Below are 12310 nucleotides of genomic sequence, written 5' to 3'. Positions count from 1 at the left end.
CTTGGTTCGGCCTTATTTTGCTTTACACGAATTTACCTTGCTTTGTTCTGTCTGAGGTGAGGCAAGGGGTACGTCAGAGAAGGCTTTGCACCCAATGGCGGCCACTGAGCAGAATGGCATCGACATTCTTTGCGATGCCGCTGGCTCGGACATGCTGCTTTCCTCGCTTTTCGCCCTAGCAACACCCGTTCCCGTTCCCGACCAGCACCAAAGAATTCAGCCGTCTTTACACCAGGAGCAGCACGAATTACAGCACTCGCTGCCACCATCGTCACCCACGAAGCATCAGCTTTTCCAGCAGCAGCTCGATCCCGCCCTGAGACAAACCCCAGGGGAAACCCTACAGAGAACCCCATCTGTACTCCCCTCGAAGCGAAAACTCTCCGACGCGTCTACGTCGTCGCCGTCCCACGTCTGCCACATTTGTCGTCGTGTCTACGAACGAGCGGATCACCTGACAAGGCATCTCAGGTCCCACGAAAATGCTCGGCCGTACCAATGCACTCGCTGCCCTAAACGTTTCAACCGCGCCGATCTCTTAACACGGCACGAGACTACCCACGATCGAGACGGTGCCGCCAAGGATCGTCCTTTTATCAGAAGGAGCGACCGAGCTGCTGAGGCATGTCTCAATTGCGCAGCATCCAAGGCAAAATGTGAAGATCAGAAGCCGTGCAGTCGATGCCGCAGCAAGAGCCTGGCATGCCAGATGCCAGTGAGACGAGGGAATCAATACCGGACATCAGAGTCTCAGACTGGCATGTCGCCCTCGGATAGCTCAATGATGGCTTCTAATGGTGGTAACGATAGCCAGGTATTTACCGCTGGCGATGCTGCATATGCTTTATCCCAGTCGGCTATCGCCAACCAAGAGCATGCAATTGATACTACTTTGGAATACAATGGCACTTCGTTCATCAGTGCGCCTAGTTACGAAGATGGACCGGAGGAATCTTTGTACTTTGCAATGTCGCAAAAATTGTTTCCAGATTTTGGGTTTTCCTGGGATGTAGACTTTGGATCGCTCAAGGTCCTGCTATCTGATACGAATGAACGAAGCCCCGAATCCAGGAACGGAGGCAAACGCTTTCGCCAGTCCCGTAAAGAAGCGACGTCAGAAGACATGCCCCTTCGACGCTCGGCATGGGTGCTCGATCCTAAGACCAAAAGCCAAGCAGGGAGCTTAGCACTTCGCTCGGACGTAGTCTCGTCCCACTCACGGGATAGCTTGTTTGCCATGGTTCTTGCTAACAACCCTACCCCCCATCGAGTACCATCATTCCCATCAGCCGAGCTGCTCAATTACATGATTGAAACGCATATTGCGGTGGAGGATCCTAAAAGCGAGGGCTTCATTCACAAATCGTCTTTGGATCCGGTAACAACCAGCCTTGACCTCATCTCTGCTGTCGTTTCAAATGGAGCCACTTCCGTTTCTAGTCCTGCGATATGGCACTTTGGTCTTGCCCTTCACGAGCTCACTTCAGGCATGATCCAAAAGGTATGTCTTGGAGACAGCAGCCTAAAAGATTGTGTCTCGGGATAATAGATGAGGAGTAGATCAGCTAACCATCGATAGCTTGAATCTTCGACTGTAGCGGCACGGGATACGATGCTCCTCCAAGCCTCTATGCTTCATGTTGAAACTGGGCAATGGAGTGGATTCAACCGACAAACAGCGGTGGCAGAAAGCTCTGCCCCTCAGCTGTTGACCGTGAGTCTATTGTGATGTCGATTGTTGACAGGCAGACTAATATTGAGTAGCTACTTCGAAGAACTGGCAAAACGAGCTTTACGTCAGACACAAATATTTGCACGCCAAACACTGGCGATCCTACTGAAATATTGGAATCGAAATGGCGTAATTTCATTACAATCGAGTCCTGCAAAAGGTTCTTTATACGGCCGTTGCTGAGTTTTATGGCGTACTGACTGGGGGTTATAGACTAGCCATTCGGGCGTTTTTACACGATGTGCAGACATCAATATTATTGTGGAAAGGGCCTACAATTGCGTATAATGAGCTTGAGTTTGCGCTTCCCGCAGCTCAGGATCTCTGGAAAGCCGGCACTCCACAGGTATGGTGGGACTTGAATTCCACCAAGGGGCCGGCCCCTGCTGGCGATGTCCCACGACTTTCGGATATCAGAGACTGTGTATCTTTTGTGACCGAATCTAATGCGTGGGTGGATGCCGAGACTTGTTGCAAAGCTGCCCTGCATGGGCTGTGGGGTCAAGTGTGGACTTATCGTTGTGCAGTTGCTCCCTTTTACAACTCAACTTCGGACCAGTCTGGCCCTGATACTTCTTTGTGGGCACATTCCCTCTACCAGAGCCTTTACAATGATCTGCGAAGGCTTTCGGCCAAGGCGAAAGAAGCGCGCACTCCCAGCCCTGAGCTTCTGCTCCTTTCAGAATTGTTCATGATGATCCTTCACGTCTCGCTGAATGATGTGCAGCGTCTTGCGGGCAGGAAGGGCGAAGATGAGTCTAGAAGAGCTGCGCAATTATTGGAAAAGACCTGGTTGCCTAGACCAGAGTCGCGGTATGCAGTTTGGCATGCTGGGCAGGTGCTTCGATACGCTGAGGAGTATGAGTCAACAAGACTGCGGGGATTCAACGCCATGGTCGTGTATTTTGCCAGTCTCACCCTATGGGCATATGGTTTGGTTTCGCAGCAGTCGACAAACGGCTACAAAGAGACAGGCGACGACATGGTTTCACTCAATGGACCGGAGACTGAAGAGTTGACTACATTTTTGGAGACCGGCCAAGGCACACCATCAGTGGCATTTCCAGGAGGCATGCGATCGCAGTTGGAGCCAGTGTCAAACTGTGCAGCAGTCTTATTGCTGGGTCGGCTCATCTTTCGACAAAACTACCCTGCGACGAACGAGGCCATGCCTCCGCTTGTCGAAGGGTTGTGTCGACATCTTGCTGACTTGCAGCCGGGGGTTGATGGCCAAGCGGCAATGAAGACATTCTAGGTGATGATATAGGAGGAGAAAGGAGTGGTGATTCGATTTTATTTGAATTCGCAACAAAAGTGACTTTGTGTTTTTCACGTCTGGCAAGGTAGCGAAGGAGTTTGTAGGGGGTAAAAGCATACAACAAGGGCACATGGGAGTAAAACCAGCCATGCTGAAGCGGGAATATGTTCAGAATTGGTCATTACTGGGTACTTTAGAGAGAAATAATAAAAGTACAGTTGACTTGCTAGTCTGCTTGTTATTCAAGCCGAGGATGAGAATACGACAATAGGCAAAATGAGGCGGTCAAAGGCAACCTGGAGATGCAGCCTTACTGTTATGTCACCTTGATGTTACCATACTGCATGTTCTGGGAGAATCTAGAACAGTTCCGTGCCTGACATGGAAAGAGATGCGAACACATGTGGCCTTATGTAGAGTACCTACAGTAAGTAATGCTGGGATGTTCGATCCTTGGTGTTTAGGATTTAAACTCGATTGGATATGGAGAGTGGAAAAAGATTATCCCGCCAATCTTATCGTATATCCAGAAGTTGGAGATGTGACAGGCCTGTGGGGGCGGGGTAGAAGCTACCTGGAAGTGGTTTACCAGACAACTAAACTCGGACTTTTACTTTGGTCAACAGGTCACTTGGGTTAGTAGGTAGTACTCGATGCTACTTGGATCAGTCAGTTGCTGATATTAGTAAGTGAAGACATAGAAGGACGACTTATCGTGTCGGCTACGGCATAAGTTGACGGAAAAACGCGGGGCCAAGAGCGGAACGAGACAAAGCTGTTTGATCTGGAGTACCTGCATTTATAAAACGGTGCAAAATGATTGGTCTAATTGTGCTAATAATACGGAATCAACCTCCAACTGTCGGGGCGGAGATATCTCCATGTGCCGCTCCCCCGCGTTTAATTTGACCCGCATGAAACCGCCTCCATGCTACCTCTCTTTCTCTTTGACAGCTACCTACCTTATTTCTACATCATCCTACCTACTTTTGGAATCTGTATCCGCTGTTATTTCTCCGAACATATTCTGCAAAATTGTATATGAACTCTAGACTTGTCCGGGCTTTCACCCTCTCATCACGAACTTTGTACCACCCTTTCATCTCCAAAACTATATCACGACCGTTTACTCAAACCGCTATCGTCAAAATGGCCAACCGTGTGCACCGCATTACCATGTTCAAGCTTCCCAGCAAGGACGACCAGGCTAAGCTGCTTGACCAGTACCACAAGCTCGACGCCTCTCAGCAAAGGGTGACCTCTTCTGACCCCAATCTCATCTCATGAGCACATATTCTAACCATTCTCCAGGACGGCAAGCCTTATATCCTCTCCATGGTTGTTGGTGCCGCTGATGAGGATGCCCGATCTCAGGGATTCACCTTTGTCTCAAAGACTGAGTTTGCCAGCATGGATGATATGAAGTATTACGACGACGGCTGCCAGGCCCACCAGGCTCTCAAGGACTTTGTCAAGGGCAACCTCAAGCCTGAGGGAGTCATGACTGTTTACTTCCAGCCCCAGGCTATGGGTGGCGTTGACCACGCTTCGAAATGATGGATGAAATGAAATGAACAAATATGATTACTTGCAACTTTGCAAACCTACTTTGTTGCCTAGTTTCCAACTATCTTGTGATTGTTTGCGCAAAAGCGCACAGCCTGTCCTGTCAAGAGCTCACAGAGATCTTTAGGTGGCTGACACTTACCATTGTTGGGCTTGAAACCTCGCGAGTGCTGCGACTTGATTGGGAAATAGTCATTCGACCACTTGTTGTTCTTGGGGTATTTGCCAAGCTCATCTCGGAGAGCTCGGTCGACACTGCATTCTACAGGGCAGCCCTTGCCTTTGAGTGTCTTCAAGGTATCCCTGACCTTGCAGTAAGCATCGCCTCTTGCCTGCGTATCTGAATAGCTCGTGGCCTTGTGGTTGAGGGTAGAAAGGTAGCTGACGAGTCCACCGTGAGAGTTCAGTAAATGTTCCATAAACTTGACAAAGGCTCTGAAATCTTTGCTTTCCGCTTCGGATCGCTCTCGGACACCGACGATATAGTCATGTTTGGGCTTTATAACAACGGCTTGTGTCCAGCTGACGAAGGCTTTGGATGCTAGACGTGGCCCAGATCGAAGTCGGTAGCTTACATGTTTCAGAAACCAGTAGGGGGATGCCTCTATGCCCTCCTTCTCGTAAGTTACCAATGTCAAGAAAACAAGGCGCTCATCAGAGTCAACAGTCGTCTTGCCCCAGTACATATATCGTCTTGCGCTTTGTCCGTAGACATCGTGAGAAGTGCACAGCACCACAACATCACCACGCTTCAGATCCTCGAAGTGAATCTTTTGTCCGCAGTGGACCTGGTTTTCGATTGCCAAGAGGGTGTGCCCCTTGCAGACTGCTAAAGCCTGCTTCACGAGAGCGTCTTCCTCCCGCCCTTGTACTATTTGGGGGTAGTTGAGAGATATCGAAGGTTCGGTTGTGTTCTTATGAAGTTGGATACGATGGTCCTGCGTCTCATCTGATTGCCCAAACAATGCGCAAGTGAGATGACTCTGCCATGCGACTGGTGGGATTTCGAATACTTTAATTGTTGTTGGTTTCGAACGGAATGTTGGCATGGTGGTGAAAGAATTGGATGCCGGAAAGGTTCTTGTTTGGTACCATCTTCATGGGAAGACTCACTTCTATATATGCAGACGTCTATACCGTTCTTCAACAAAGAGACCAGGGAAAATGACATGTCATGGATTGTGCGGTAGAGCCATTCGAACTATCAATTATGATAGCCAAACAAAATTGACTACAACAAAGCCTCAAAGGTAGTCATTTATCGCGATATGGCTCATATGAAAGGAACCATTCAGGAAGCGAAATAGTTATTGAAACCAACTTCAGACTTAGGGCTTGAATATTTTGAGTATATTTTTTCGTTCTACTCAAAACCACTGCTTTCGTAATGAATGACCTTTCTATATAAGAGAGACCCCAGTGCCATTGAGTGTTATTCCCATTGTTTGTGGCGGCTACACCCTTGTTCCCTTTGTCTTGGAAGCCCAATGACAGAGATATGTTACTAGTATGCTCAGATTATGGAACAGTGATATTTTAGCGTCTATGGACCGAAAGACTGGTTACTAACTGTCTGTATCTGAATGCTATCTCACGATCCCCTGTATCATTAGTCGTAAAGCAGCTATTCCAACAAAGACAGCCACCCCTCATCACCCTTTACAAAAACCATGCCCTTGCTCAACCAAGCCCATTTGAACACGCGTCAGATCCTACCACACATCTTGCATTCTCCTCCTGCCAGATCTTGATACCCAGTCAAGCATCCAGTCGTGCTCGTCACACGACGTCCTGGCCAAACATCAAAACCACCAAACAAACCCCGACTGCCCTCACACAGTCGGCCTCTCTTTCGAAGTGGCGCAGACAACAGAGGCAGTGGAACTCCAGAATGATAAGAAACTTTCAAGACAATGGTTCAATTTCTCACAAACACTGACTACATACCCATTTCTTGTGTAAGAACTTACTAATCTGGTCTAAAGGGGATGCACAAAGAAAGAGAGACCGTCTGCGCAACCAACCCGTCTCGAAACGGACCTGCTATCTTGTCCGTGAGGTCTCTCAGGTCTCCCCGGTTTCGGACTTTGCGATTCACCGGCTGACCGAAGAGTAAGCACGTTAGTTGTACAATAGGTATTGCCATATTCATTCTGGAGCCAATGGATTTGGTCTTGTACTGTCCTGCGAGATTGCAACGCCATCGTGGGACGAATGGATACTTTGTCTGGTTGATAAGGCATAGCCGAGACTTTCCTTTTAAAGACAAAAGAACTGTATTTCAAGTTGCTAGAAAAAGAGACACTATAGTATACATTATTATGTTCAAGTGGTTAACAACAGCTTCGTGTAGACACTTTTAATCCGGCCACCACTAGACCAATGTGCATGTTTGAGTATTGTTTTATCCTGTATCTGAAGAACTTTGCGATGCCAAACCGTATGTTGATAAAAAAAAATTAAAAAAAAAGAAGTCGTGCCATTCCATCTAGTCCATGGTTGTCATAATATTTGAACACCCACATACAACACAGGGCGCCTTGATACTTCAAGCCAACGCCAGGTATGCCACCCAAAACGCCAATCCCATAAAGATAAGCTGTGTTTGAATCCGGCCGTGGGATGTATGAAAAAAAGATAAATAAACACCATCAACCAAGTGTCAGACAGAGCGGCGAATGCTTGGCACGTCAGTCATCTCCGTAGCAGATTCGCTGCCTCTTCTGGAAGAGAAGTCATCCTTGGGAAAGGCTGTCAATCTTTCCAATGGTGCAGGATTCCGTTCTAGAGAGAACAGTGATATGATCACCATAACCGAGCAAACGAGCATCATGACTCGGACTTCCTCAGCGAATGCGCCAGCGTAGACATCCTCCACCAACTCCTGTATGTTCCCTGAAAGCTGTAGGCTAGTCAGTGGAGATCTATGGAGGCTATCGAGCTGCGTCGGTGTTAAATGACCCTTGAGGTATTCATTGACGTGAGAGTTGAAGATGACCGTGCAGCTCGAAAGTCCGATGCAGCCTCCCAAGACACGGGCCTGTGCTACAGCACCCTGGGCGGAGGCGAGCTCACTACACTCGGCTGCAAGGATACTCGTCATGATAGTCGCCGCTGAGAAAGAAAGACCGACTCCTAGTCCAAAAATGGCCTGGAAGGCGTATTGTGCTTTGGTGTGCGAGTCTGGTTCGTTCAACATGGACATGAGTCCAACCCCAAGAAGTTGTAGACACGATGCACCAACAAGTGTCCAGGAAGTGTTGTTACGTCGGCTGGATATAGCTCCCCCGAGAAATGATCCAATAGCACAAGCTCCTAGCATAGGAAGGATGTGAACACCAGCCATAAGTACCTCCTCGCGACTAACGATTTGAAATCGTTCCGGAATGATGATCGAGAGCGAGATGTAAGGGAAACCTGTGAACAAAGTGACACTAAGAATGTTAGTGACCGATCATCACGGCGTTACCCTTCTAAACTTACAGTAGTCCAGCAGAGTAAACTCGGCGCAGCATCAACCGAATGGGAAAGATGGGTTCGATGTTGCGCAGGGGTTTAGTTTCCAAGTACACTTCCCACCACATGAAGACAAAGCAACTGACAGCCGATACAGACAAGGCCGAGATAATTTCTGGGCTTCCCCAGGCAAAAGTCTCAGATCCAGCCTGCTGAATAGCGAACACAAGGAATCCGGAGCTGGCAAGAAGAGTCGCACTGCCGATAAAGTCGATGCTGACAAAGGCTCTCCATGAGAAGAAGTGAGCGACTTCTTCGTGGGGCCAGAAATTCGTGATTGTGAGGATTGCAATCAGACCGAAGGGGATACTTGAATGGTTAGCATTCCATACCTAGCTGCCCAGTCAGGTAATTTACTTACTTCATGTTGAATAGCCATCTCCAGTCTGAAAGTTGAGAGACTGCACCGCCGATGATAGGACCAAGTACAAAGGCAACGGCGAGTGTAGCCCCGATCAAGGCTCCTATCAGACTAGGGCTGTGAGAAGGTCCGACTTCAACCAGGCCGATCTGTGTTAAGCTGTACAATCCAGATGCTCCCATACCCTGGAAAGCCCGACACACAATCCTAAAAAGGGTCAGCTTGAGAGAGCGGGGCACAGAGTACAGGACAGGACAGGACACATACAAGGCTGTCATACTTGTAGCTGATCCACAGCCCTGAGAGAAACCAACAAAAATGACCCATGATACCACGAGCATGTTTCGCCGACCATAAATGTCACTCAATTTGGACACACAAACAGCGAAGCCTGTTGCATCTTGTCAGATATTGCCTCTTGACTCACGGATGTGGGGGAACATACCCATATACGTTAGAAGATATGCTAGGACAATCCATGGAGCGTTGGTGAAGTCGTTCAGGTCGTGCGAGATAGTGACGAGTGATGTTGAAACGATCGAGGTGTCGAGACTTGAAAAGAGAAGTCCCATAAGTAAACTGGAGTCTTCTGTTAGCAACATCTCTCAGGAGACTGCAGATCACTTACGATATGACAAGAACTACTCGTCGAGGCCCGGTCACCGAATGCTTCCGCAACCCGATAACAGTCGTCACCATAGGCTCGTCTTCTTCCGTCATGCTTTCCGTCACTGCCATTTGACCCAAAGATGGGTTTGGGTAGGAAAGCGACATGCGGTATCCATTGGACATTCTTGCTGCTGGTCCAAGTCGTATTTGATACGGGAGTTTGAGGCCGACTGAGGGTGGATTCAGTCGTGGTTTTCTCGAAGCTACGGAATTGGATGGTATAGTGTTGGTCTTGATATTCGAAAGTAGGTACCGATAATAGGTGAGGCCGTAAGTGGCAACAGGAACTCCTCGGATGAAGGCGTTGTTGATGAGGCAGGTAACGAGGCAAGAGGGGCCGAGATGAGTGTTGCTCAAAAGTCCAAAGTCTCATCTATACCTCTTGAAGCAAGTCTTTAGTAGCCCTTATATCTTGCTTGAATGTCGTATACTTGGAAAGAAAGTTTGTTTTTCATATCGGATCCAGGCTTTTAGTAAAAAGGCCAACAGACACGAGACGAGGCACTACTGAGCCTCGGGATGGATGAGATATTCTTGAAACACGTTCATCTTGGTAAACTGTCTTGCCGGAGAAGGCGAACGATCGAATTAATATTTGAGACATGGTCCTCAACCGTTACACGACTACAAGCGAAGAGGCCATTCAATTCTATCTCCAACCTCAGATCTCACTCAGGTTCAGGGAAGCCACCAGCGAGAAACTCAATCTCATAGCAGATGAGATCTTCTCTGACAGTGATACGAGTCCAGGAGTAGTGGCTATGACGGGTGCTGTACAACTCGGGGCACTCTTTGGGTGAGACAGGGTTATCTATGACCAACAGGTCGGTGATACGGGTGGGTAGAGGCCTTTGGGCTCGGACTTTCTTTTTTGTGAGAATGCAGTCTGGAGTTTGGGATGTCGCAATCAGATTTCCAAGTTGGACCAGGTGCATGAGGTTTCTGGAAGAAGTTGGCACAAAGAAGATCGGATGGCATTGTCAAACTGCTTTGTCTGCGACGAGATGGATAGTACCTTAACCGCCGACTTCATGCCCAAGCGAAAATACCTCGGCAACACTGTGGGATACTGCATGCGTGTTGGTAACACATGATATACTCACTTCTCGTGGCTGGGCCAGGGCTTGACCCAAACGACAGGCGCAGTCGGCTCTGGGCTTTGCCTGCTTGTGCTGTTGGGGGTTTCCAATATCATGCCCAATGCAGAAGTTTCTCCGTGCGGAATGTTCTGGTTCAGCAATCTTTGGTGCAATCATTGCGCGGTTGATGGCTCATGATGGTGGGTTGTTCAGTCCAAGCCGACTTCTTTGCGCTTGCACAACAGCACGGGCATGACCTTTCTTGCGAGCATGGCTCAATTCCCAGCTTGGAACAAAAGCAAGGGCGAGGAAACACTTCAATGGGATACAGAAGCAGCTTGGCTCATGGATAGCTGCGTGGCACGTTGAATGTTTAGACAGATGAATGCCCAGCAACAGCCAAACGACGCTCGCCTTGCGCTACCTTGTGCGACCATGTTCCGTCACATTTGCCAGGCAATCGGATGATCCAGGAACAAGAGGGTTTTGGGTTGCGAGAGATTCGTTCAAGATACTGTGTTCGGTTAAAGATTGTGGGAAAGGTAACCCGTCGTGGAGTTGATGAGGGGGGCCACGTGATGTTGCAAGGTTCGGTATTAGGCTGGGTACTTGTTCACCCGCAAGTTGGTCTCTAATGAGCAATTTTGAGATACATGAATCTCGGCCTCGAGCCTATCAATTTGTCGTCCGCTTCAGCACGGGTCATTCGACGTGGTACGGACCCTTCCCCGGGAGGCTATCAACGGTTGTTCCGCTGTTGGTCCCCCTCGTGCATGGCATTGCAGGATTCATTTAGCCGTTGCAACACGGTAAAGCTTCCCGTCCCAGAAACATAGCCAAGCATATACAGGATACCTGGCCGGGGTGTTTGGTTTTGGTACTTTAGTCTAGTACCTGTACCCGGTTCTCGTGTGCTGACCAATTTTGACTCGTCCTAGTCATGACCTGCATATTCTTGATCCTATACTTATCCTGTTGCAGCGGCTCGTCCCGCAGGATCAAGAGGATTTGGATGGACGGACGAAAATGAGGTCAGCCACGCAAATCCTAGCGTTGGTCGATATGTTTCGTCGAAGGTGATTGAGTCGACAGGACAGGAAACCCACTAACTATCTTCTCACCGTTGGCTGTCGACTGCCAAATGCTCGTATCCGAGTATGCTGCTGCATGGCCCCCAACTGACAATATCTGCGGTTCCGAGGCAGAATTCGACTCCAGGCAAGGTTGATATATCTCTAGTCGCCCACACTGCATATATGATTTGGCTGGTCTTGGCAGAAAACCCCCCACTATGACACATGTAAGCGTTCCTACTGTGGACAAACGTTTATGGGCTGTCAGAAAAAGGGTTGCAATCGGAACTGTCTGATCTGATCTTGTCTCTGACCGGCAGTCTCAATATGGGCAATGCTCCGTTCTCAATTACCTATCGAGCTCTCAGTCTTTGACAAATGCGGGGAGGATGGATCTATTAGGACAATGGAGCCCCGAAGTTTCTAAACAGGGAGCTTTGAATCTCAATTTCACCCCAAGTGCCGTTGGTAAGAGAAAACGTCCGATGCGGTTCTACGGCGGTGGCCCGTCCAAATGCCAAATTAGCGAGCGAGCGAGGAAACAAAACATACCTGGTTTCTGGTAGTATATCGTGGGGTAAAATAATTAATTTTGGAGACTCTAGATTGCCTAAGGAACTATTCATAGCTACCCATTCTCTTTGAGATGTTGGTGGGATATTGCAGCTAAGCCTGCATTTGAATAGAAGCACGTTGCCGTGAGAAGAGAAGTTTGGCAATCTGATCTTTCTGACCGCTAGGACAAGCTCGGTGAACTCTTTCGTCTGTCCGAACTCGTCCCCTGCTCTCTTTGTTCGTGTGTGAAGCTATACGCAATGCACCCTGATGTATCTACCAACACAGACTAAATAGACAGTAGCTTGCCCTCGGGTAAACTTCAACTACCCATTCTCCTGTACTTTCCCTGTCTCTGCATGGTATCATCTTAGTCATACTCCGTGCCGTCGGCCAAACTTGAGTTATCACGCCGACCGCGGGATGGACAGCTGTTGGTAGTGGCAGTGGCAGTGTTGTGACGGCACGGCATCAATCCTGTCAGATCATTCTAATTAAAGA

The 12310-nt window shown here is 48.7% G+C and overlaps 4 protein-coding genes across 4 annotated transcripts; 2 read left to right on the top strand and 2 right to left on the bottom strand.

Annotated features, from left to right (window-relative positions):
- Nucleotides 1–94: 94 nt before the first annotated feature.
- On the top strand, nucleotides 95–2987 carry FGSG_08791 (uncharacterized protein; the record flags this gene model as incomplete). Its single annotated transcript, XM_011321627.1, has 4 exons — nucleotides 95–1501; nucleotides 1580–1714; nucleotides 1765–1892; nucleotides 1946–2987. 4 exons carry the CDS (start codon nucleotides 95–97, stop codon nucleotides 2985–2987), a joined length of 2712 nt encoding a protein of 903 aa, XP_011319929.1.
- Nucleotides 2988–4139: 1152 nt separating this feature from the next.
- On the top strand, nucleotides 4140–4547 carry FGSG_08792 (uncharacterized protein; the record flags this gene model as incomplete). The annotated part of the gene is made up of 2 exons (XM_011321626.1): nucleotides 4140–4244; nucleotides 4302–4547. 2 exons carry the CDS (start codon nucleotides 4140–4142, stop codon nucleotides 4545–4547), a joined length of 351 nt encoding a protein of 116 aa, XP_011319928.1.
- A 59-nt stretch (nucleotides 4548–4606) lies between these two features.
- On the bottom strand, nucleotides 4607–5605 carry FGSG_08793 (uncharacterized protein; the record flags this gene model as incomplete). Its single annotated transcript, XM_011321625.1, has 2 exons — nucleotides 4607–4656; nucleotides 4699–5605. 2 exons carry the CDS (start codon nucleotides 5603–5605, stop codon nucleotides 4607–4609), a joined length of 957 nt encoding a protein of 318 aa, XP_011319927.1.
- Nucleotides 5606–7111: 1506 nt separating this feature from the next.
- Nucleotides 7112–9225, bottom strand: FGSG_08794 (uncharacterized protein; the record flags this gene model as incomplete). The annotated part of the gene is made up of 6 exons (XM_011321624.1): nucleotides 7112–7990; nucleotides 8040–8381; nucleotides 8434–8640; nucleotides 8701–8824; nucleotides 8879–8985; nucleotides 9062–9225. 6 exons carry the CDS (start codon nucleotides 9223–9225, stop codon nucleotides 7219–7221), a joined length of 1716 nt encoding a protein of 571 aa, XP_011319926.1. The 3' UTR covers nucleotides 7112–7218.
- Between the last annotated feature and the right edge of the window lie 3085 nt (nucleotides 9226–12310).

The sequence above is a fragment of the Fusarium graminearum genome, chromosome 2 (genome assembly GCF_000240135.3).
Source record: "Fusarium graminearum PH-1 chromosome 2, whole genome shotgun sequence".
NCBI classification, from domain to species: domain Eukaryota; kingdom Fungi; phylum Ascomycota; class Sordariomycetes; order Hypocreales; family Nectriaceae; genus Fusarium; species Fusarium graminearum.
The sequence above is the reverse complement of the archived record's forward strand: the minus strand, read 5'-3'. Positions and strand labels throughout refer to the sequence as shown.